This window comes from Alligator mississippiensis, chromosome 2, assembly GCF_030867095.1.
Source record: "Alligator mississippiensis isolate rAllMis1 chromosome 2, rAllMis1, whole genome shotgun sequence".
In the NCBI taxonomy this organism is placed as follows: Eukaryota; Metazoa; Chordata; order Crocodylia; family Alligatoridae; genus Alligator; species Alligator mississippiensis.
This window is the reverse complement of record NC_081825.1, coordinates 14,716,335-14,739,922: the sequence shown is the minus strand read 5'-3', so window position 1 is coordinate 14,739,922 and position 23,588 is coordinate 14,716,335. Positions and strand designations below refer to the sequence as shown.

At 47.7% G+C, this 23,588-nt stretch overlaps 1 protein-coding gene across 1 annotated transcript in view; it reads right to left on the bottom strand.

Annotated features, from left to right (window-relative positions):
• REEP1 (receptor accessory protein 1) overlaps positions 1-23,588 on the bottom strand; it is a 100,357-nt gene that overhangs the window by 18,593 nt on the left and 58,176 nt on the right. The window contains exon 6 of the mRNA XM_019478408.2: positions 10,228-10,399. Coding sequence (XP_019333953.1) covers positions 10,228-10,399 — 172 coding nt within the window. The remainder of the gene's footprint in view (positions 1-10,227; positions 10,400-23,588) is intronic.

Sequence of the window (23,588 nt, the reverse complement as noted above, 5' to 3'; positions counted from 1 at the left end):
AACACATGGGAAATCCTAAGCTGTTTCACGTCTTAACTCAGAGAAGCACCAGCGTCAGCAGCAAACCTGGTGAAAAGTCAATTCGATGTTTTCGATTGTTTCCATTTCAATAATCTCAGGTGCAATTTGTAACATGCTACAAATGAGTAGATGTCTTTCTAACATACTGGTACATGGCTTGTCTAAAGTACATGTTTAAGCAAATGTCCCTTTAAAAGCACTGCTCAACTGTATCCCGAAAGCCCTAGCACAGCTAATCATGCATACCCTGTTCTCCCTGCCTTGGGAGGACTAAATCTAGACACACACAGGGAGAGAAATAACAGTATTCTACTGGACCAGAAACCAGCTTTACACTGCACATCTCCTCGTGCATAATTGACTGAGCCTGCCAGCCAACACTGAAATTCGGCAGTATACTTGAGCTGCAGGTTTAAAGGGACACGCCATGGCAGCAGGCACCACTATGAAAGACAATCTGCAGCTCCATTCATCACAAACATCTTTAAACCTGTCTTGCCCTGGTTCCAGGTCAGCAGGGATCCAGGTTTTCCGTTTCCAAAGAAAAATGGAGAAAAATGAAAATTTTTCACTTTAACAGAGAAACGCACGGATTTCGCGTTTTTGCAAAGAGCTCCCTGCAGGCTGGCAGAGTTCCAGCCTGCAAGGGGCTGGGGGAGAGGGAAGAGGGTGGTCAGGCAGGGGCAAGATGTGCACGTATATACACATGGCCCCAGGCAGCCTGGAGAGCAGCTCCTGCAGGTAAGTGAGGGTGGGAGGGATTGAGGCCCCTGCAGGGCGGGAAGGAAGTGGGCAGGGCAGGGCAGGGCTGGGGCCCAAGGCTGGAAAGTGCGGCTGCAGGGCCCCGGCAAGGAGCGGGCTGGCACCGTCAAACTGAATAGGAACACAGGAAATTCTAAGCTGTTTCATGTCTTAATTCAGAGAAGTCGTGGGCGGCTTGTCCAGGGGGCCGGCAGCTCCCTGCTGCTGCACACACTCCCAGAGGGGCAGGGGGGACCGTGCCACCCGATCTGTGCAGGGGGCGGGTGCTGGCTGCCTGCTGCGGGCTTGGGCTCCCTGCCCTGCTGCTCTCCCCTGGGGCCTCCATAGCCCAGCAGGCAGGACCCTGTGTGGCAGGGCAGGAAAGAGCAGGGCAGGGGAGCTTATTGCCACTAAGTCCTGCATTGCCCTGGCAATGTACCCCTGCCCGCCCCACGCAGTGACACAGGGTTGTGCCCCTTGCTGCTGTGGGGTGGGCAGGGGACGCATTGCCAGGGCAGCACGGAGCTTGCAGCAGCAAGGAGCTTCCCCAGCTAGCCCCACTCTGCCCTGCTGCGGTGGGTCACACCAGCAGGGCTGGGGGGCTGGGGGTGGGGAGTGAGGGGCGCCAGCAGAGCTGAGGGCTGTGGTGAGGAGTGAGGGGTCTGGATCTGTGTTCTGTGAGTGAAGAGGGCAGGGGGGAGCTCTGATTTTTCATGATAAAAAACCCCAAATCAAGTACCAAAATGTATACGTATTTAGAATTAATTTTATTATAGTGATGGAGCTACTGGCAGTCTTCCAAATTGCTTTAAAATTGTAAATATGCCCATAAAACATTGTGTTCAATTGATACCTATATATATATAGTGGCATTTCATTTTAATCGAGGATTTGGGGGGGTTTATCAGAGAATTTGCAATTTTTGTATCAAACCAGGATCCCTGCAGATCGGTAAATTTACTGCTAAATTTCCTTCCTCCAAAGCACAAAGTTTGCTATTGCGATGGTTCTCCTATGTACAACGCATTGGTTCTCTGTGCTTATTCTCCGTACAGACTCTGAAGCCACCCTTCTCTCATCGGTTCCCGGCACAGTCTTTTACAGGAGCATCTGACAGAGGCCTGGCTGAACTGAGAACATTAAATAAGGAAATTGTTATTTTTAATGCAAATTCCAAGGCAAGTTGTTTAGTATCACATCAGTGCTTGTGCATTCACCAGGCACAGCCAACAACTGAGAGACAAGCTTGAACAAGGATGTTAACCCCTGCTAAACATCCCAGGAAGGAAGAGAAGTTATGATTTTGGTGCATCTGCATTCCTTAGTTTTACACTCTGATCTTTCAGAAGGGCCTGAACAGAAGTAAATCAAAGACTTGTTTAAAAGCTCTGGGAAGGAGCCTTGCCAGAAACAGCCTTTCACTGTACCACAGCGAGAAGAGCTGAGACAGGACCTGCCAAGGAGACGCACTGCAGTGTGTGCAGATGAACCCACCGACAATGGCCTTGGGGTCAGTTAAATTGTTCGGTGCAAAGGAGGATGAATGTCCTGAATTCTTTCAATGCCTCGCAGTCTGTGGAGTGCGAGGCCAGCGAGAGCAAGCTGCTTGCGCATAATGAAGCTGTGCTGGGAAACCAACAACTTTAGTATAAGACAGCCTCCCCGGAGCTTGACAGTGATAAATCTACTTGCTCTACAGAGTGATCTCACTGCTGCTCAGCCTGGTCTTTCTCTCTGAGAGTCGGGTGTTGTGGATACAGAAAACACATCCCAACCAACCACACACCGGTGCCCGACAGCAGGACTCCCAGCTAGAGGGATGGGATTTTGCTCTAAATGCGTGGCTTGTGACTTCGTCCCCTGCCTTATTATCATCAGAAAGGCCTGTTTCCTAGAGTAGGCAGTGCAGTGAGAGCAGCAGTCTCCAAGCATTACGCAGGGAGCAGGAGCAGCAAACTGGTGTTCTCCCAGGGCTGGGTTTAATAAACACAGCGGGAGCAGGTTGGCACAATTCAGCTGGTGGTAAAAACAATTGAGACTTACCCGTGCTGGCACTCAGGTCTCTGCTCTCAGTGATGCAGCTGCACCATGGCTTTAAAATGGTCTCTCACCTTCCTAGTGCAGACCAGGATGCATGTCCACTTGTGCAGACTATACAGTCCTCCCTTGAGGAAGGGACTGTACAGATTTCTGTGACTTAAAAAGGGCTGAACACAATACTTGTGCTCAAAGGATGCAGAGTAAGAGCACGGGATGACCTCAGTGTCTCCCAGGCCAGGTTGATTTTCTCCAGGCCTATTTCACAGCTGAGAAAATATGCTAAATTGAGCCAGGAACCAGTCCCCTGAATGAGCAAAGCTGCCCTCACAAAAGAGCAGCCGAAATGGCAAATCACTGTCTGCAAGTACATGAATGCAGCCATTGCCTTGGAGACAGAAAGGGTAGCTTGTGAATGGAGGCTGAATGAGTATGCTGCAAGATAAGGCTTCTGCGTGTTCTCCTGGCCGGGCGCCTAGTGACTGGAGTTATGCTGAAATGCTTATTTCTCATAAGGAAAAGCAAATTGTAAAACCAGCATATAAAAATGAAGTAGGCCACCCACAGAACCTGGGGGCTGTTTTGAAAATGCTACCAGGCTTGCTACCATGAACAGCTGTTAATTTACTCGATAAGATTAACTCATGGTAGTGAGCACTGTGTACAAGAGCCTGGGAGCTTTTTATGGTAATGCTTGCAGGCTCAAATCAGCCAAGGCAACATGTCGAGGGTAAAACAGTGGGGTGGTTAGGAAAATGAAGAGCGGTGGAAATGGTTCAAGAGCCTTTTGGTTCTTTGCACCGCTTTAAACTGCCCCTATCTTCTTCCACTGTTGTGCACTTGCTGCAAAATGGGATAGAGTCTGAGGCCAGAGAGAGAAAAAGACAGGAATGTTCCTGCCTGAGCCCAAGGGCCAACTAGATAACCCAGGGGTGGGCAAATGTGGCCCGCAGGCCAGATGTGGCCTGTCATGTGGCCCTCAATGCCTTGTTGGCATGTGGCCCTCAATGGCTTGCCAAAACTCAGTAAGTGGCCCTCTGCCCGAAATAATTGCCCATCCCTGAGATAACCCTTCCAGCCCTGCTCTCCTATGAGCCCATGACCAGGAAGCAAAGGAGAAGTGACTGGGCATTTATGCTGGCCTGAGACAAGACATGAGAGAGCCCATGGGCCTGCACAAGGCAGGGGTGCAATGCTCCCAAATCACAATAACCACAGCACTGGTGCTGCATGGGGGCCACTGGCTGCACCAGAGCCAGGATGGGGGGAACCAGGCCCACAGGCTGTGTGAAGAGACCCAGTTTGTGGGAGGAAAAGACTGGGGAGGGACGAGATCACCACACCCCTGTGAATCTCAGATGGCTAGGTATCCAAACTTTTACTTTTCAAGTGAATGAAAAGCTCAAAAGGTGCAGTGCAGGTGCACTAGATCTGCACTACAGTGTAGATCTGATCTGGGAACTTCTTGCATCACCCAGAACCTCAATTGCTGCCAATGAAAATCTCCAGGAAACATCCCAAATGTCCCCTCCTTCATTCCTGGCCTTTCCACTATGACCAACAACCGAGGTAATGATGCAACCCTCACTCTGCTGGCAAACCAATTTAATGGACACAATGCTAATCCAGCTAATCCAGCCAGCCCTTCAGCTATCCTCCAGCATTGCTGCTTCTGAACCGGTGGCAGGGACAGCAGGATACTTTCTATGACTCGTCTTAGACTAAGCTGGGGATACCATACAACGTCCTCTGCCCTTGTCAATGCTTGTCGTTGGGTCGCCTTTACTGGGCTTCCCCAATTCACTCTGTTTCATCATTAATGCGAAGGCCCAGCTGGCATCAGAGAAATCAGAACCGGTGTATGCCCATGGATGTGCTCCCATCAGTGCAAACCCACCGTGTAGACACACTGTGCCAAATTAAAATAGGATTTTGACTGGTGCAGCATTTGCTCAGTGCCAGGCCTATGTTGCACTGTGTGTCTATGTCCGGGTGGCTACATTAGTATAACAACAGAGGTGCAAAACTCCCTAGTAAAGAAGGGCCTGCAGTCAAATTGCACAGAACACAACTCCACGCGTGTGCAGCATGGGTCAGGGAGGGGACGGGAATGACCCACTGCAGATCACGCACACAACCTCCACACTCAAAGCACAGCCTGGCCATGCGGTGTTTACAGCTGCACACACATTCCTTCTCCACCCCCCTATCCTTATTTCCACTCTGTTAGGGAAAACAGTGAGTAATAACAGCAGCAACGAAGATCATAGCCATGATCGCGAAGGCTGCGGGGATTTCAGAGACCAGGGAAGCCAGCACTCACCTCTGAGGATTCGGCACATGGAACAACACGAGCAAACTGAAAGAGGATCAATCAATCAATCGATCATGCCGCATCTACAGGAGCCCTCAGAAGCACAGGACATTTCCTTCCTCACACTGTGCAGTCATGAATCATGAATCAGGCCCCATGTGAGGGAAGAGAGTTATGATTCCCCAAGCAAGGGACACAGACCCAGAGATGTTAAGTGACTTGCCCAAGGCTACTCCACTACTGATTAATGGTGCTAGGATTCAATAGAGAAGTTCCTGGTCCTCCAGGAATTAGCCAACAGTGCTCTCTTGCAAGTCTTTCACATGGTCTGTGAGGCAGAAAAGGCAATGACACACTGTAGGGCTCACATCTACAATCATCTGTTTTTCACAATAGATATAAAGAGGAGCTTTGTTACCAGCTTTCACTTAGCCGTTCACTCAGCTTCCGAGCATGACGTGAAAATGATCAGGACTCGCACATCAGACACATGCAGTGTCAAAATCTCTGTCATGCGAGGACACAAAGGGCTGTATTGCAGCTGAGTTCCCCTGGGGATGAAGCTGGTCCAGGGAATATAGTATTCCTACAGCTTAGGACTTTCACCTGCTGGAGGGGGGCATCTGTCCCTTAAACCACCCAGGAACTTGTTTCCAGCATTTCCTTGTTTCCTTGTACTGCAGCCCCTTTGCCTCACTCCAGATGGAGCACAGGGGACTCCAGAAGGAAATGGCTTTTGGAGAGCTTGGCTTGATCCCCAGAGCACTCTGATCAGTCCTGCTCCCCTTACAGTGTAAATCAGATTCACTTCATTGACCTGTCTCAGTGTACAACCAATGTAACACACAGATGCAGGAGAATCAGTGAAGTCCAGCATGGAGTTTGCTGTTGACTGCACACAGAAAGTGCTCAGTGCTGCTGCTGCTCATATGTTGCAAGAGCAGAACTGATCACAAAGGTATTTGGAAGCGTGGTGTTGAAACTCTTTCCATTTAAATGAAAACTGAAATTTCATTTACATTTCCAAAATCATCCACCGCACCTCTAGAACCACCTTTTATCTGAGTCTACCCCCTGTGCCAGTGTTGGCAAGAGATCCACTGGCTAAAAACAGCTAGAGAGAGAAATGACTAGTCAGTCGTGGAAGACTGGATTTCTAAATCAAGTAAAGCAGTTAGCTAGGAAGTTTCCCTTGCATTTCCACTGTATTATACCCACTAGCCCATGAACTCGGAGCCTCAGACTACCTGGTGCAGCCACTAATTCCAGTCTGTTACCTCCTCAGCTGAGCACTGGGGTGGACATAGGTGGGCCTAGCCACCCACCCACTCCCTTCAATCAGAGTGCTCACCCAGGATCAGCTGACCCTTTACCCCTTCCTATAAAAACCTCTGATCTGGATGAGCAAGTGTCCGGGCAACAAGATTTATTCTTGTATTTAGGCTGCCTTACTCTTGGCTTGGGCCTCTACCAGCTCCCCAATGGATTCTCTGGCTAGCCAACCTAGCTTGTCAGCAGACCCCAAATCTGGTCTGACCCTTTGGCTCCCTAACCCAACTCTGGTTTGATCTCCCAGATGCCTGACCCAGCTGCCTCCTGACCCTCTGGCTCTCTGACTCGGTTCTCCAGACAGATCTTCTGGCTTCCTGGCTCCCCTGTACTCAGACTCTGCACACACCCCTCGCATCTTGGTTGTTTCTTCTGACCCCCAACATGGCTGTCCATGAACCGGCACACGGCCTCCACAGTTTTTGGCAGTCCCCAGTGATTTCAGTGTGAGTTAAATCTGAGTAGAGAGTTGGGAAGTAAGGGCACAGACAAACTGGAATATTACAGAGCACTACAACCCAATGGAAAGGGCAAAATCAGACAAAAAGTACTCTGTCTGCACAGCAACATGAGTGTATAATGGTTCATGCTGAGAGAAAATGCATGTACACAGTATACCAGGTATACCTTTACTGCATGCATACCTCGATGTGTCTGCATGAACTGTGCTGTGAGCATGGATGTGCAGCAGCCTGTGGGGTGTGTATGCCCATGTGTGTTGTTTGTATGTGGCATGGGCAATGGTAGGTAGGGGGAGCAAGGAGAGTGGGACATTTGTGCTGATATGACGTTTCAGCGCTCTGGCCATCTGTGCACAGATAAAGGCTGTGGGTACAGAGGGCTCCATTTAAAGGCACTGAGACAGCTGGAGTGAGTGCAACACAGCAGCTGTCCCAAGTGCCTGCTCAGCAGATTGCCACAGCTCTGGGAAGCCCAGCCCGTGGAGGAGAAGAAGGAGCCCGTGTCTTACTGAAGATGGCTCCGCAAGTTACTCTCATTAGCCTGGCATGACAGTCACAGACACCAGCTTCTCCATATGCTTTCTGTGCCAACCATGGGGTTTGCTTCAGGAATCACATGCCAGGGGAACACACACCTTTCACATGTTTATAATAACAAGACAGGACATAAAAAGATCTGCCCCATTACATGCTGAGGACAGCATGTATGTAACCAGCTACTGGCCTGAGCCACTGATGTCAGTGCTCTTGGACATTGAGCAGGCTGCAAGTGAGGGAAAACTGTAGGCCTGGCTCCTGCTGATCTTTAAAGCTGTCCATGGTCCATTTGGGATGGGGAGGTATATTAACTCCAATGTCCTCATCCATGTCCAGCTCAGGGTTAGCCTATACATCACAATGCTGGACTGCATAGACCTGTCCCGTGAGCTAGCTCAGCTACCAGAAGCAGTAAAGATGCAATAGTAATTAGCCCTAGGCAAAGTGCTGCACTCAGCTCTACTGCTTCCAAAACCTGAGCTGGCTTGGAGGGCTCTCCACATGACTGTGCCTTGTGCTGGGTGGACACTCCTCACACAGCTGCACTCTGCCTCCTTATACTCCCCTTCTTAAAAAATGTTGTGTAGCAAGAGACTGGGGTAGAAAGGCAGCCAGCTTCAACCACAGAGCTGACTGCACTTCAGTGCTCAGTGAATGATCCCTCCCTAGCAGTCTACAAACCCTCAGGAATCACAAAGGCTGCAAAAGTCTGCACAGAGACAGCCCCAATCATGCACTCAGTGGCACCCATATTACCAGGGTAGAACTGGCACCTAGTTACCATTAAGGGGCTATTCTCCCCTTGACGTGACTCTGTCCCTCCCTCTAAGACTAATGACAATACAGGCCTGTACTGAGTGGAGAAAAAAAACTCTTGGGCACTTGTGCTTCACTGGTGATCATATGACAGAAATGAATGGAGCCTTCAGAAACGTGATAACGTCACTCCTTTCAGTAGCCCATGCATATGTAAGTCCTTGTCCTATAGAAAGGAGCAACACTATAGCACAGACCTCCCACCCAGCACGTGCGCTGCATTCCAGAAACAGAGCGGGCTGCAGCTGCTGCTGCAGTGTCTGGCCTGGCAGTCTGTAAAATGGCCAAAGGCGGACGGGCCACTCCCATCCGTCTCCAATAACAGTCAGCAATGTCAGAAAGCTGACGGATGCCCTTTAACAGAGATCTGCCCAGCTAATATTGTATTCATTCGAAGGGGCTATGAGAATCTCAACATTGTTAACTGTATCCAGCAGTGCAAAACACAACCTGCCTTGCCACTCAGATCTGGCAATAGCACAGCCTTCCCCACTGTAAAAAAAACCAGGGCAGGTGCCCAGTCCTGGCAAATCCCACTTCCCTAGGCCAGCCCACCTGTAAGTCACCGTTCCTTGCCTCCAACAGCCAAGAGGATGCAGCAGGTTCCCTGTTCTTGCCCTGGCTTCCTGACTAGACAGGCCTGTAAAGCTCACCATGCTGGGCTCTACACACAGCAGGAGTTTTACCTGCAACCACTCCCCAGGGCTTCCAGCTTTCAAAGATGCCAGCCAAAGCTGAACACTCAAACCCTGCCAGCTGGCAAATAGGCAAGCAGTTATTGTTATTGATCTTCTGTATGAATGAGGGGTCTGTAGGCGGCTGTCATCTCAGGGTCTGATTTTGCAAAAACATCCATGAAAAAATGCCTCACTAATCAGCCCTGCTCAATGATTTCAGGGAGCCCTATAGCTCCTCACCAGTCCAGTGGCTGAACTGTCTTGTTACTGTCTGGTGTGAGTGTGGAGCGATGTGTGGCTGCACTGCCCCTGACATGGCAGAAGTTAACAAACTGGGACACTCTGACCCATTACCTCTTTAGTGGAGCCTTGTACAGTACTTCCTCCCTCAACATCCAGCCAGCTGCTATGGCCAGCCAGTACGTAAATCAACCCTATCCTCCTTCCCATAGCCAGAGACACAATCAGAGCAGGACCCAACAGAGGCTGTAATCTCCCTACTCCCCTACATGGCAGTGTAAGGGCTATGGCAATGTAGCTCCAAGCATTCAGGGGATTGGGCCACCAACAGCTTTACAACCCACAGCAGCCACCTGGTTACTAAAGCCCAACTGAGCTGGTTTTTATACATAACAGGCCTTGCCAGTGATGCAGGACCTTAAAATATGCCTCTGAGATGTTCTAAAGTTGACTACACTTTAGTGGAGGCAGTGATGACCAATGCAAAGCAGATATACACTAAACACGTATGTGACATAGGAGACTTAGGCTCTGAAGCACCTAAGCAGCTTGTGAATCAAAATGGAACTTCAAGTACATTCAAGACTTTCATGCTACAGTTTTAAGTCCCCTGTCAAATACTGGCACTAAGTGTCAACTTCCCCAGCCATAGTCAGCCCCCACTAGACACCACTGTCAGCAATTTGTCCCGCAGGCATAAATAATCCTGCCCCAGAACTGTGTTAACCTGCATTTGTAATCCACCTGCCAGTGCACGCTCCCAGCTCCACTTCGCCTGATCCCAGAGTCTGTGAATTAATTACAGCCCTCAGCTCGGCTGTAGCTCTGTCTTTGATGTCACTGCCTGATGCTGCTGCTCCCTCATCCAGGTACCAGGGCTAGGGGCAGACATTACACAGACCAAGTTGCTGCAGTGCAATGCTGCTCTGTGAACCCCAGCTGGCAACATCCCTCCCTCTCCCTGTACCACTGCTTCTGCCATCCCTCCATTGCTCCATGTGGCTAACCAGTGAACAGCGAAGAAAACACAAGACACAAAGCCGCGGAGCCTTACCTGAGCTGCCAGTGCTTTCCGACGCACTCCTGGATGGCTTGGGCTGACTCTGTTTGCTGCTTGTCCGTACAGTGACTGAGGGAGGAGGAACAGTGCTGCTGCTGTCCCCACGAATAGTGGAGAGATCCTGCATACTAAAGCTCCTCAGTCTCTCAGAAAGGGCTCCCTGTCCCTGGGTAAACAAGGATGCAAACAAGACAAGAGAAGTTAGATTCCCCGGCAGGATGGACTTTGTAAGCCCCATCCTCTGGGCAAGAGGAGGGGAGGCAGCAAGAGGAATGTCCCTAAAGGTAACCTAGAAAGGCAGGGAAATGGTTGCTTAAACTTTTGCTTTTTTTGTTTGCTTTGCTTTTAGAGTAAGTAGATGGGGAAAGTCTGGCTGTCAGACCTTTGTTGGAGAACTTCCTGGATGATCAAAGGAGTGTGCAGGTAGCTTAGAAAAAATTACATTTGTGATTACTCGAGGGGTCTGATTCTAATCTTGCATATGCCAAGTGTATTAGCAGTAATGCCACTGATGTCAATGCAGTGACACTGGTATAAAACTGGGCTGAAAACGGAATAAAGCAAACGGCATCAATTCTGATAGCATCTCTTTAGCATGCAGGCTTACATTGGAATAGTAAAGAATAGTGTAGCCATTCAAAAGGGGCCTTTACTTAAGCTTTCCCTTTACCAAAAACAGATATTAAGGGCTCGAAGTGCTAATGCAGAAGACAACAGCGGATGTATAAGGCTAACTTGCAAGCTTTCTACATTTCTAGATTTAATATAATGTTTTTAAGTAGTGTACACACACACATACACAAACACACACTGTTCTTCAGTTATTACTTACCCCACTGGTGACAACTATGCTGTTACCCTTGCACTGTGAAGAATGGTGTAGCTTTATTTATTTATTTTTGAATATGGAAATCAATCTTTCTTTGTGATAAGAAATCATCAGCAGGCAACATTTCCTATGGCATCACCTGACTTCTCTGCCACACTGGCCCACAGGATAGAAAGGTCTTGCAGTACTCAATCCATCTCTCATATCCACATGTACCAACTCACCAGCCTGCCATGCAGATTCTTTAGATGCAGAGAACTGGAAAACTGAACCCACTATCCCACAAAGTGTTTGGCAAACAAACTCCCTGGAAACAGTTGCATCTGGGATTGAAACCGGACCAGACACTGGATGCTCAGACCTGATGTCACAGTGTGATGACTCAAATGGCTCCATAGGCAGTTGCTAGATCAGTGGTCCCCAAACTTTCCATCCTGAAGCCTCTTCATAAGAGAAAAAAGCTTTCAGGGAGCCACATCAGCCTCTTTAATCCTCTAGGCAGCTACTTTGTGGTTGTCACAACATTTCATTGGAGGCAATGTGACCAAAGATGCTAAGTGGGCTGAATCGTAGCCTGGAATGCTGGTAGGGAACATCTTGGTGGGCGTGCTTTGCTGTAAATAGTTTCATAAGTAGGACATCTAGATGCGTTTTTTGCCAATGGCTGGCTGTGTCTAAAAAGACAGACTGAGGCTCTGAGAGAGCTGGGGGAGAAAGGGTAGTCCCAGTGAGGACAGTGAAAAGCAAACAAGGGTTTGAACAAGGACAGGGGGAACTGCGATGCACAGTTTGGAGCTGAGTGGCCTGCTCTGCTGTTTGGGACGTTGGCACTTTGACCCATGCCACTTTGAAGACGAAAACACCCCCCTTCCTGGGAGCTGGGCAGAAAAGGGGCTCTCTAGGATGAATGGCACTTCTACTGATCGCTGGGGTAACCAGGGACAAAGAAGAGCCAGGTCTCAAAGCAAAGAGGCTTGCCCCTTGTGAAGCCAAACCAGGGCTGGCTTCAGGGAGACCTTCAGGAGAGGGAGAACAGACAAGACTTCTTGGGGAGTCCCAAGGCAGAGCTTTCTTTGAAAGATAAGATCCCAAACAGGCGCTCTGAAGGAGTGCTCTGCAACCTACAGCATGGGAAGCAATATTCTAGATCAATGAAAAGAAAATATCACGCTACACTGATTTCTCTAATGGCGTCTAGTCCCAGCTACTGAAGAAGAGGGATCACTTGGCTTCATTTTTTTAGTCTACTGCACCTTTACGCTTCCAAGAATTTTCTGTGTGTGTGTGCAGAGTTCAACTTTTTTTTTGACTTGCTACAGAGTTAGGAAGGAGACTCACACACATGATCTCTTCCCTGGAGATTTTATTCTTGCAATTTCTTATTTGTTATGTTCAAGAATAATGAGACACTTCAAATGGGGGAGATGCTTTGTTCCTTGCATATTGGCCCAAGTCTTTTGATTAAAATGTTTTCTTCTGCTGATTTTTATACTTCCTGGTGGCTTCTCTTAAGCAAACTTTCTATGAAAATCTGATCTCTCCTACTTCACTTTCCTGCTGTACACAGGACCAAATGCTTTTACCTTCCTCCTGCTGTGTTTCCTTTCTCTGTGCCATTTTCAGGGCTTGTCTTCACTGCAGCAATTAGCTTGTGTTACTCCACTCTAAACAGCCTTGTGAGAGCAAAATAAGAGCAAGCATACTGCAGAGCACTCCAGCTACAGAGAGTCACTGGATTAGCCCCTGAGCTGTGCTTGTAACATCCCTAATGCATCACTAGCTCAAACATCAGCAGCACTCAAGATTCAGCCCAAGGCCTCACTGACAGGTCAGCAAGTGCAAGATTATAAGGCATCACCTTTGTATGTGACTTAGAGATTTTTGTGTGCAGACAGGAGTGGATTTAGGGACAACACTCACGTAATACCTCCTGCTACCACTGTGGTGAAGATAAGCTCAGGGATAGCGTTGTTAAGTCTAGAATCAAGGAGGCATGCTATTGTATTTTCAGTGTAGCCTGTATATATACATATAAACCAATGACCTCACAGACTCCTGTGACATAACATGTCACATCTCATTATGTCAATTATAATTTTATATAATTGTTTTAAGTGCAACGCAGACTGTGCTGGGTTCCCCAACTTTCTCAAGAATAAAGTATGTTTTGTTCCTTTTACGATAAGCAATAAAAGAAAGGAACTGCAGTATTATTCATCAACAGCCAGGCTGAATTGCACCAAGGTCTAGTGGATAGCCATGGAGCAATGCTCACCACAAGCTCACTGGCAAAATATAACATCCCTTGGGTTCCATGAAAAAGTTTACTCCTAAAATATCAGGCCAACTCTTGTAAATAATCACTGCCCCATTCACTTCATTTGAGCTGTGGCAAATGGCATCAGCTGAGGGTTCGGCTCATTGTTTTCCATCATGTTTTTTTCCCACTTTTCAAGTGTGTCTTCATTCTTTGCAAGACAATATTTGGCTTTCCAGTGCTCTCTAGGCACAATTTGACCAGATCCTCACTATCTTTGCAATTCAGTGACAGCACTTTGACCTGAGCCCAACTAGCAACACGACACAATTCTGTTGGCATCTAAATTTGGAGTTTCGAACTGAAATGAGAAGTCTGCTTCCAAAAAGGGGAGAAATGTTACTGCTGATCCAACGTGTAACTGTTCGCGAATAGGCAGGAACACCTGCTTTCATATGCAGAGCCAATACTGCAGGGTTTGGCACAGCTGTAGTTATATTTGTAGCAATCAAATCTGTTAACCTGAAATAATCAGGCTTCTCATATAGCATAGATATTTATTAAGGGGGCAAAAATAGTTGCTTATTATTAAAATAGTTGTGTAATAGCTTTTATTACACCACAGCAAGCACAGTTTAGAACAAGCTCCCAGGCTTGTGACTGGCTCAAAAAAAATCATGTGATGAGTCAAGGAGATTGTTTTTTGTTGCTCTCTACTATTTGCATGTCTTTAGGCAGGTTATGGGCATTTCAATACATCACAGGCAGAGATGATCACAAGGTCCAGACATTAAGGCAAGGGTGGGCAACTATTTCGGGCGGAGGGCTGCTTATTGAGTTTTGGCAAGCCATCGAGGGCCACATGACAGGCAGCCAGGGGCAGATAAATATTAATTTTCTAAATTTTTTAGGGGCCCCGCGGGCCGGATAGACTGGCCTGGCAGGCCGCATCCAGCCCACGGGATGCATTTTGCCCACCCCTGCTAAGGGTAGGTGACATCTGCACTGCGATCTATAAGCAGACATACATGAGCCATCTTTAATTTAGCTGGGTCTGGGGCAGACAGCAGTCAACCCTTGACAGCCTGGGGTTCAGAGTGTGCTGCATAAGCCTGCTTGAGACCTTGGTAATTGTGCTGTTAGGGTTTCACTGCTATGGATACCTGAGCTACCCAGTTTAAAGCTAGCTTAAATATGTCTGCACAAGCTGAAGTCCCACCTCATAGCAGAATGCATGTAAACCATAAGCCCCCGCAACTAATAAAGCTTCTTTAGGTTGTTACAAAAAAAGAAGACTAGCACAGAGAGGCAGTGTGATATTTGGCTGTAAAAGCTGTAAAAGTTATGAGATGCTCTGCATGTTAAGTTTCTCTTGAAATGCTAGATTCACTTCTCCCCCAAAAGTATCATGTCTTAAGCAGGAAAGCTGATTTTCTGCACCAGAATAGAAGCATGGAGATGCTACCCTGGCTGCCACTTTTCTCCCTTTTCTCTGAGGTGGCCCGCAGCTGGGGAAAGCCCATTATCAGTGTCAGTGCCCATGGCTGAGAGGGTGAACAGTACCTTTTGCCCGAGTAGGCAAGGGAAAGCAAGTCTGTTGAAAAGTAGTCTCCGCCCCTGCTCCATGGGCCATCTTTCGGGCCCGACTCTGAAAAAAATCTTTTTTTCTTCTTTCTGTTTTCCCAAAACAAGTTTGTGTCTTGTTTGGGAGGCATGTGGTATGTAAGAAAAATCACAATACTACTATCTGCAGAACTGAACATCCAGGGTCCTGGACACAACAGGCTAATACTGGCCAAAGTAAAGCCAAAACCAATACTGGCTTTGAGGGACTGTAAGTGTTGATGATAGCTGCGACATGCATTCTGAATGCCTCCACCAGAAACACAAGGAAATGTCCTTAATATGGCTATTGATTTTTAAAACTATATTTTTTAATGACCTTTTAGACAAATTTAAAAGAAACTGTGTTTAAGCCATTCATATGAGGAAAGGTAATACGTATGTGTCCTCTGAGTTTAAAACACTTTAAAAAAAGATATGGTCCTATACCTTGTGTAGACAAGACCCATTCAATGTGCTTTAATTACAAATGAATAGTAGGTTTTAGATGTTATTACACCTTTTATTTAAACTTGGGAATCTCAAAGCATCTCAGAGCATTATTTAAGCTTCTGAATATCTCCCTATAGCCTAGGGAGATATTATTAAAGCCATTTTACAAAGGAGGGAGCACAAGTATGGAGTGGTGTAGTGACTTGGACAAGGTAAAAGAAAGGAAGCACTGAAGAGCAAGGATACCCCACCTTCTTCCCTGGGAGACTTAAGGTAGCCTGGTTTAAAACCTATGAAGATCAAGGTGTACAAATGAATATGCTGAGGGAGTGCAAAAAGGCTTCTCTCCTTCTGATGAGAATGAAAATCGCACAACAAGGGTACTACTGACACACAAAAGCTGAAGAAGGATTTGAGTCCAGGAAATCCATAGGAATTTGGCCTTTGACTTCAGTGGGGGCAGCTCCAAGACTCCCCACACAGAAATTAAGATAGTCAGGATAGATCACAAGGGACTGACCTGTAGTGACTGCATCTTAGCAATAACGTATTAACAGACAATAAAACACCAAGCCATGCCCACTGCATTTCCAGCATCACACCCAACTGAATTCATGCTCCTTCTCGCTCTCCTTTCACCCAACCCTGGCTCAGCAGTCCCATACACAGTATGAGATACATCTGTACACACACTATGGGCCCAACCCTGTAGACATTTACAGGAGTCATGCTTACGTGCAGTACCAATGGTACCAACTGGGCTAAGCCTAACACGCTGATACACCCAGCAGTAAATAGTTACAGAATCAGGGTGCTTGCAGTTGTGTGGGGATGCTGCTCCGACACGCTGTAATTACAGCACATCGGAGCAAACTCGATTAATCGCAAACAACAAACAATTAATTGAGTCTGCTGCAGCATGCTAATCGGTGCGCTCCAACAGCCTCTGCATGTCATGTATTCAGTGTCCCCATGCTTCAAAATGGTGGTGGGGGCATTTTAACTAAAGCTTGTTGAACAAGCTTTAAAGTGCTTCTGCCGCCATTTTAAAGCGTGGGACGCTGTACACGAGAGGAGACATGACGTGATGCTGAGGGTGCTTTAATTAGAGCAGCTCGTGTAGCCACTCTAATTAAACCTCCCCCCCCAATACACGTGTAAAGACGCCCTCGGGTTCTAGATCTACAGCCGTGAGCTAAATTCAAGCCCTATTTACATAAGTGCCCCTAAATGACCATGGAGTAGCACAAATGAGAATAAGAGCAAAATTTGTCCCTTTAATCATTAACAGGACTTATTCACAATAAAAAGCAAACACAACTTGGCCAACAACAGCAACAAACAGAAGTTAGTTTGACCTTCCCATACAAAATCACCCTGGCTGACTGATGGATTTTATCAAATATCAGCAAAGGACTCTTAAGATATTTGGCTGATAAAAGACTGCAGAGGACTCCATTTTTAGACTCCATTTTAGGATCAAGTAAGCAAAAGCCACTTGCTATAAACTGAGTTGACATCTGCCATTCATCTCAGCTAGACATCTTTGCCATGTGTTTGCTATTCCCAGATTGGGCTTCTTTAGGTTGGCTGGTTAGGTCTAGTCTCACTGAGCATCACTGGTTAGTCTGGAGGTTAGTATAAACATTCAACAGGTTACCTGCCCTTCTTTCTGGTCCAAATACAAGAGTAAATGAAGAAGCTGAGACACCTAGCAAGGGAAAAAAAAGCCATTTTGGCAATACACATATAAGCTTGAAAATAAAATATATATGGTGCAAAATGTACTTAAGCCTGGACCTGTGTGTAAAGGAGAGCACAGGTTTCCTGGCGACTCATTCACACTCCACTGACAGATGAAGAAGGATGGAAAAAGATAGGTAGTGAGAGGGATGAGCAGCAAAGCTCAGCCCGGCCTATGACATGTCACTTAACTCCTCCATGCCTCAGTTTCCTCATGAGGAAAACAGTATTTACCTGCCTATGTTGCCTTAATCAGTGTTTGTGAAGTGCTTTGAAGCTCAGAAGCAGAGAGATTGTTTAGCCTGGAGAAGAAAAGTCAGAAAGGGGATCTAATTACAATCTTTAAGTACAAAAATGGCTGTTATAAAAAGCCTGGCAATCTACTGTTCTCTATGTCCACTAAGGACAAGCAGTGAATGGCCATACACTGTCACAAGGGAGGGCTTGGTTGGATAATTAGGAAGGACTTTCTGAAGATGGGGATGACCAAGCCCTGGAACGGATTTCCTAAAGAGATTGTGAAAGTTTCCTCACTGGAAGATTTTAAGGTCAATGCTGGTTCGTAATACATGCCTGGGGTGGGTTAGGAAGGGGTAATACTGCTTGGGGTAGAGAGTTGGACTAGATAATCTCCTAGAAAGCACCATCATGAAAACATGCCCCGGGGCACATCCAGTGTCACTCTCAGGCTCAGGCGTGCTCGCAATAACGCCAGTGCCCACAGCCACTCTAATGGCAACTACATGACATTTTTTTCATTCCCTGGCTCATGCAGGGCAGGGTGCGTTTCCCACAGTGGGGCTCCCTATTGCTGTCCAACAAGGTGTAGACATGCCCTGCCACTTTTCATACTGGATAGATGTTTCTTTTCGTGTGAACTTCCAGTGTCCCATCTCATTTCTAATCCACGTGCAGAATTCCCACTAGTGTTAAAAGGGTGCTGAGTGCTGTGAGATTTACTTCCAATTTAGAAAGTTTTAATTGAGGGTCATGTGATGATGAGTGGGGCTCTGGCAGCCTCCTTAGTTTGGAAGCCAGTGTGAGAAGTAGCGCTCCACTAAACCCATGGTAAGGAGGTAGCATTTGTATGCAGAATGGTATCAACAGACATGCAATGTTGGAAACTGCACCCAGGACCTTATACTCTAAAACAGAGGCCTCTTTCACTTGACTTAACAGGACCATCTTTATATGATTTCTGGAAACAGGGCGTTATAAGGCAACACAAACACAAACATATATACCATGCATTTTAGCTTCTGACACTTAAATATCCAGTTATGGACAAACACTTGCTTCTGCCTCATTTTCACACCTTCCCTGCAACAACTGCAGAGCTTAGGAAAAGCTTTGTGAGGACAGTCATAAAGGACACAAAGGAAAAATTAGCTCATGTGCATGTGACAATGCCTGTTGATAACATCCACCTATTTTGTTTGTGCAGTCTACTTGTCCCAGGGACTCCAGGCTGTTGCCTGAAGCCTTCACTGATCTAATCTCTCCATATGTGCTGGGGGTTCTGCTCTCCTGCACACACGTTTTATGTCATCTGCATGTTTAAGCAGGGCTGGATCGATATCAAAGAAACACTCAATAGAAGGAGAAACAATGACCCAGCCCCACCCCGGGCATGTTTCTGAGCAGTGTCTGGGGTTTTCCTTCGTCAAAATGGTCTTTGGACATCCTAAACATCAGTGAACTCTAATATTTGAGCATGAGAGATGCATCACACCATGACCCAGGAGCACCTAATTGGAGGAACATCATCATAGGCTGCGCATTATATTGTTTTAGAAGAGATTATTTTATTGGACCAGCTATTGAGTTGAGATAAAGTCAGGCAAGCTTTCAAATGCAAAACATTCTTCTTCAGGCCTGACCACAACCTTTGGTTCATCACAGCTACAACATCACTCTTGCACTACCACTGCTTTTCAAGGAAGTTGTACACCAGCCTATTTGGTAGTATCATACACCCAGACCAATATTTTCAAGTAACCACTGATTTTGGGTGTCCTGTCTGAGACACCGTAAAGGTGCCTGCTTGCAGGGGACAGGTACTCAGCACTTCCTAGAAATCTGAAAATCCTTTATGTTCTCCCAAATCAGATACCTCCAAGCACTAGTCACATTTGCAAATCTTGGCCGTACCGGCTAGGGTCATGATATGGCCTTTACACAGATGTTTGTGCTAAGCAGCATGAACGGAGACACCCTAGGTGGCAGACAAATAAAAACTGTGGATTCTACCCCCAACAAGATGGCCCTGTTCACTTTCTCAAACCCTTGGCCCCACCGTAGTTCCTCCTTCCCTTCACTACTCTACTTTTCATGCAGCATGAATGCGGGCCCTGAAGGTCTCCATTGGCAAATGAGGCTGAGATAGAATTCCCCTGGTTGGGATCTGCTTCCAGATCCCTAAAGGTATTTAGTAGGGCTGTGCGAAACAGCAGTGTTTCGCTTTGACTTCAATTTCGACATTTCCATGGAAGAGTGTTTCATTTCGAGTATTGTTTCGTTCCGTTTCGTCAAAATGGTTTCGCTGTTTCAACGCTATTTCGAGGTTTCGTCCTTAGGCAATAATGGGGAAGCACGAAACAGCTATAATTTTGTCATTTCCTGCTTGATTCTGATGAAACTTGCAGGGATGGTAGCCCCTTCTGAGGGCATGAAGATTGCCAAGTTTCAAGGAGATCAGTGCAGGGGTTTCTAGGAAACTGCACCTCAGGCTGCTGACAAGCAGGAGCTGGGGAGCAGGAGCAGCGTCTTGTGATCCAGCAGGGAGATGGGGGGGCTCACACCCCCGGGAGGAATCCAGCAGAGCCCCCAAAGCCCTCCCGGGGGTGCAGGCAGGCCCCCAATCTGCCTGTCGGATGACAGGACGCTGCTCCTGCTGTCCAGGACCCAGTGCTGGGAGAACTGAGCCTAGCTGGGGGAAGCACCTCCTCCAGTCGGGAGGAGTTCCCAGCTCCTCGCAGCACTGGGGAACTCAGCCACGCTTCCCCCAGCCCTGCGAGCTGCTGGGAATTGAGCCCAGTGGCGGGAGGCGTATCCCGCAGCCGGACTCAGTTCCCAGTGGCTCGCAGCCCTGAGGAACTCAGCCCAGCAGGAAGAAGCACCACCAGGCTCAGCTCCCAGCAGTTCGCAGCCCTATGGAGCCCAGTCCGGTGGTGGGAGGTACCAGCTCTGCCCACCTTCTGCCACCGGGCTGAGCTCGATGGGGCTGGCAGAGCCTATCGGAGCGCAGCCCAGTGGCACGAGGCGGGCAGAGCCGGCGCTGTGCTCCAATGGGCTGCGCCAGTCCCATGAAGTGCAGCCCAGCAGCAGGAGGCAGGGAGAGCCGCGGCTGTGCTCACTGCCGGGCTGAGTCACATAGGGCTGCAGCCCTGGCTCTCCCCTGTCTCCCACCACCTGGCTGGCTGCTTTGAAATTTGAAACGTTTTGAAACTTTTGCAACGCTTTGACTGGCCTTGTTTTATTTTGAGGCTGTTTTGAAGCCCTTCATTTCGTTTTAATTTTGCTGTTTCGAGCTTGAAACAAGTCGAGGCAGCGTTGAAACGAAATAGCTGGCGAAATTTCGCACGGCCCTAGTATTTAGGCACCTAACTGCCACTGAGCTAGGTACTCTGAGCCACGATGTCCTTGCTGGGTACCTGAGAGGAGAAAGTTCATTGGAGACAAAGGACAAACTGGACCAAACATGTATCCTAGATCAGGGACTGACTGTCTTCTCCTAAAGTCTAATCCAAAGCCCAGGAAGGCCTAGGGTCTCATTTCATTGAATTCATTGGTCTCCAGAGCAGGACCTAAATGTCTTTAGGGAGATATGTACTTACTCAATTCCAAATTCCTTGATTTGCATGACTAGTGCCTTCAGCTGATAGCTGGAAAGGCTCCTGAACCATTTCTCAGACATATTTCGCACAAATGGGTTTTTCACTGGTGCTAGTCATGCATGGCTGCTCTCTCCCCTTCAGGTTTTTATTCCAGGACATTGTGACCACAGCAAGGAGCTCTCTGCACCACATTCCCCATTCACTAACAACATCTGAATTGCTGCAGCTCCTAATGCACCGATTCTGCCAGGGCCTATGCAACCAGTAGGCTGATAGGCCCAACCCAAAAGAGACTGCAGTCTCTGAGGCTAAACCAGAGAGAGAGACAACCTACCATAAATGCTTGGGTGGTGACACAACCTCCTAGCTGCCTGGTCCTTTCTATGTCTTCCCAAACAGTAATGATGACGGAGATAGGAGTGACCACAAGAGCTGCCTTCCAGGTGGGCAGGGGCTGATTGCAAGATGAATTTTTTGATCTCTAGCACAGGGATGGTTTATCCAACGGTGCTAGAATGGGGCATGTGGAGTGTTGGTCTCAGAAACCAGGAGCTTGAAAGAGTGAGTACATGGGAAGCCACATGTAGAGGTGGTGCTGGGATGGTTAGGGCATTGGGCCAGGAGGGATGGAGGGGCAGAGCTGGTGCAGCAGGTACTGGGCAGGTCAGGGGAGTGAGGGAGGGATCTGGCACTTATGTTTGGGGGTGAGCTGTCATTGCAGTCAAGCCACCAGGAATTTGACCCATATTTGTCCCAGTTTCTTTGCATTGGTAATCCAGTTCTCTTACCCAAGCCTTGCTGCTGCCACTTTGGTGCCCAGGCTGGGCCTCATTTCCTGCCCCACTGCTCATCTGAGCCTCAAGTTCCCCCCATAACAAGAGCTTTCCCAGCCAAGCAGGGCCCCCATCCTGCCCTGCTGCTCCAGCTCCTGCTAAAAGGAGGGATGAGAAGGAGAGAATAGGAGTCCTTTGCTCCTGGGGGCTGGCTCCTGTCCTCTGGGAACACCTTTTTTCCTTCCTCTGTCATGGGGCTGTGGGAGTGGAGGGTACTTGAAGCCTCGGCTTTGTGGAGGGCAATGGGCTGAAATCAAAGTTGCAAATTTAGACTGCAAATTTATCTCATCATCATCTCACCCAGCCACAAAGCATTTACAAGCCTGAAGGCACAGTGTGTGTCAGGCTGGCTGACTGCTGACAGGTGGATGGTGCCTCAAATGGGACTGTGCTCTGGGACTGGAATACTGTCCCGTGGGGGCAGGACCAGCACTAGGCTTGGGGCACTGGCAAGAGAACAACTGGCTGGCATGATCTCCGCTGGGAGATCATCATTCTGGAGCGGGTAAGCAGGGGCAGGGTGGCAGAGTGCTGGAAGTCCCAAGGGGCCCCCAGCCTGCCTTGCAAGTGGCCCATCTTTTTTGCTTGTCTGGGCACAACTGTTGGTTTTTATAACAAATGGTGTCCAGTTAGCCACAGGCCCTGTACCAGACACCTAACAAGGGCCGGTGGGGAAGCTAGAGTAGTGAGACAGGATGCATACGGAGCATCTGTTGTACAGATGTGTACAAGGCAATCTGCGTACAAGGCAAAGGGTTACAGGTGGCTACAGACAGGTGGGAGTGCAAAAAGTCAGGCTGTAAGTATGAGCTAGTGCAGCAGACACAAAGAAAAGCCCAGGGCCAGGCATTTCCCCAGGTGTCCAAGTACTTACCATATTCCTTCAAAGAGATTTGCTTTTTTAAACCAAATACTACTTCTACAATTGGCATACATTTTTAACTCAAGTGAAAAACAAAAGTAGAATAATACCACAGAGGCATCGCAGAGGTTGTATGTTTATAGACATGTCTAAAGTTAATGTTTTGTTTGTTTCTTAAACTGAGACCTGGAAAATGTGGGTATGTCTTAAATGAAATAGGTCCTTAAATTCAAAGGAATATGTTAGATCTGAGACCACTTGAGCCGGTCGCATGTAACAGAGAACAGCAGGAGCGATGCTGATTTAAGCTAGCAGAAGAGGAGCCAATCTTTAATATCATAGTAGTGGGTTTTTTTGTCCTGTTACTTGAGATGAAGCAGGCAACAAGACAGTTCCTTGCTTTCTCTTTTGGTAAGGCCCTCTGTTCACTGGGAGCTGCAGGGACTTCCTACTTCTGAGAATCAGGCTGCTTCTCTGCAGTCTAATATGGATTTAGGAACCTGACTTTATCCTAGGGGCTTTAACTTGAGTATGTTAAAGATGCTTTCCCTGCCTATGCTAGCTTGTTAATGTACTAGCTGTTAGCTAGCATAGAAATCCAAGCACAGAAACAGCCAGTGTGAGTATTGGAGTGGGGAAGTGAAATAGGAAATAGGGAATTTTCTAAGCACAGTCACTAGTGACTAGTGTGTAATGGCACTGCTCTGAGTCCACATTTTTAGCTCTATCTAAGCACTTTCCAGATAATATTCAAGTAATTATGATTCACCGCACCCCTACAATGGTAGACAAGTATTACACCTGCTTATCATTTGAATATGGCAAAGCGAGGGAATGACTTGTCAAAGGTTATGCACCAAATCAGAAGGAGAACCCAGAAGTCCTGTCTCACTCTATGTCAGAGCCAGAAACAGAAGAGAGCCATTGCCCTGCTCAAGAT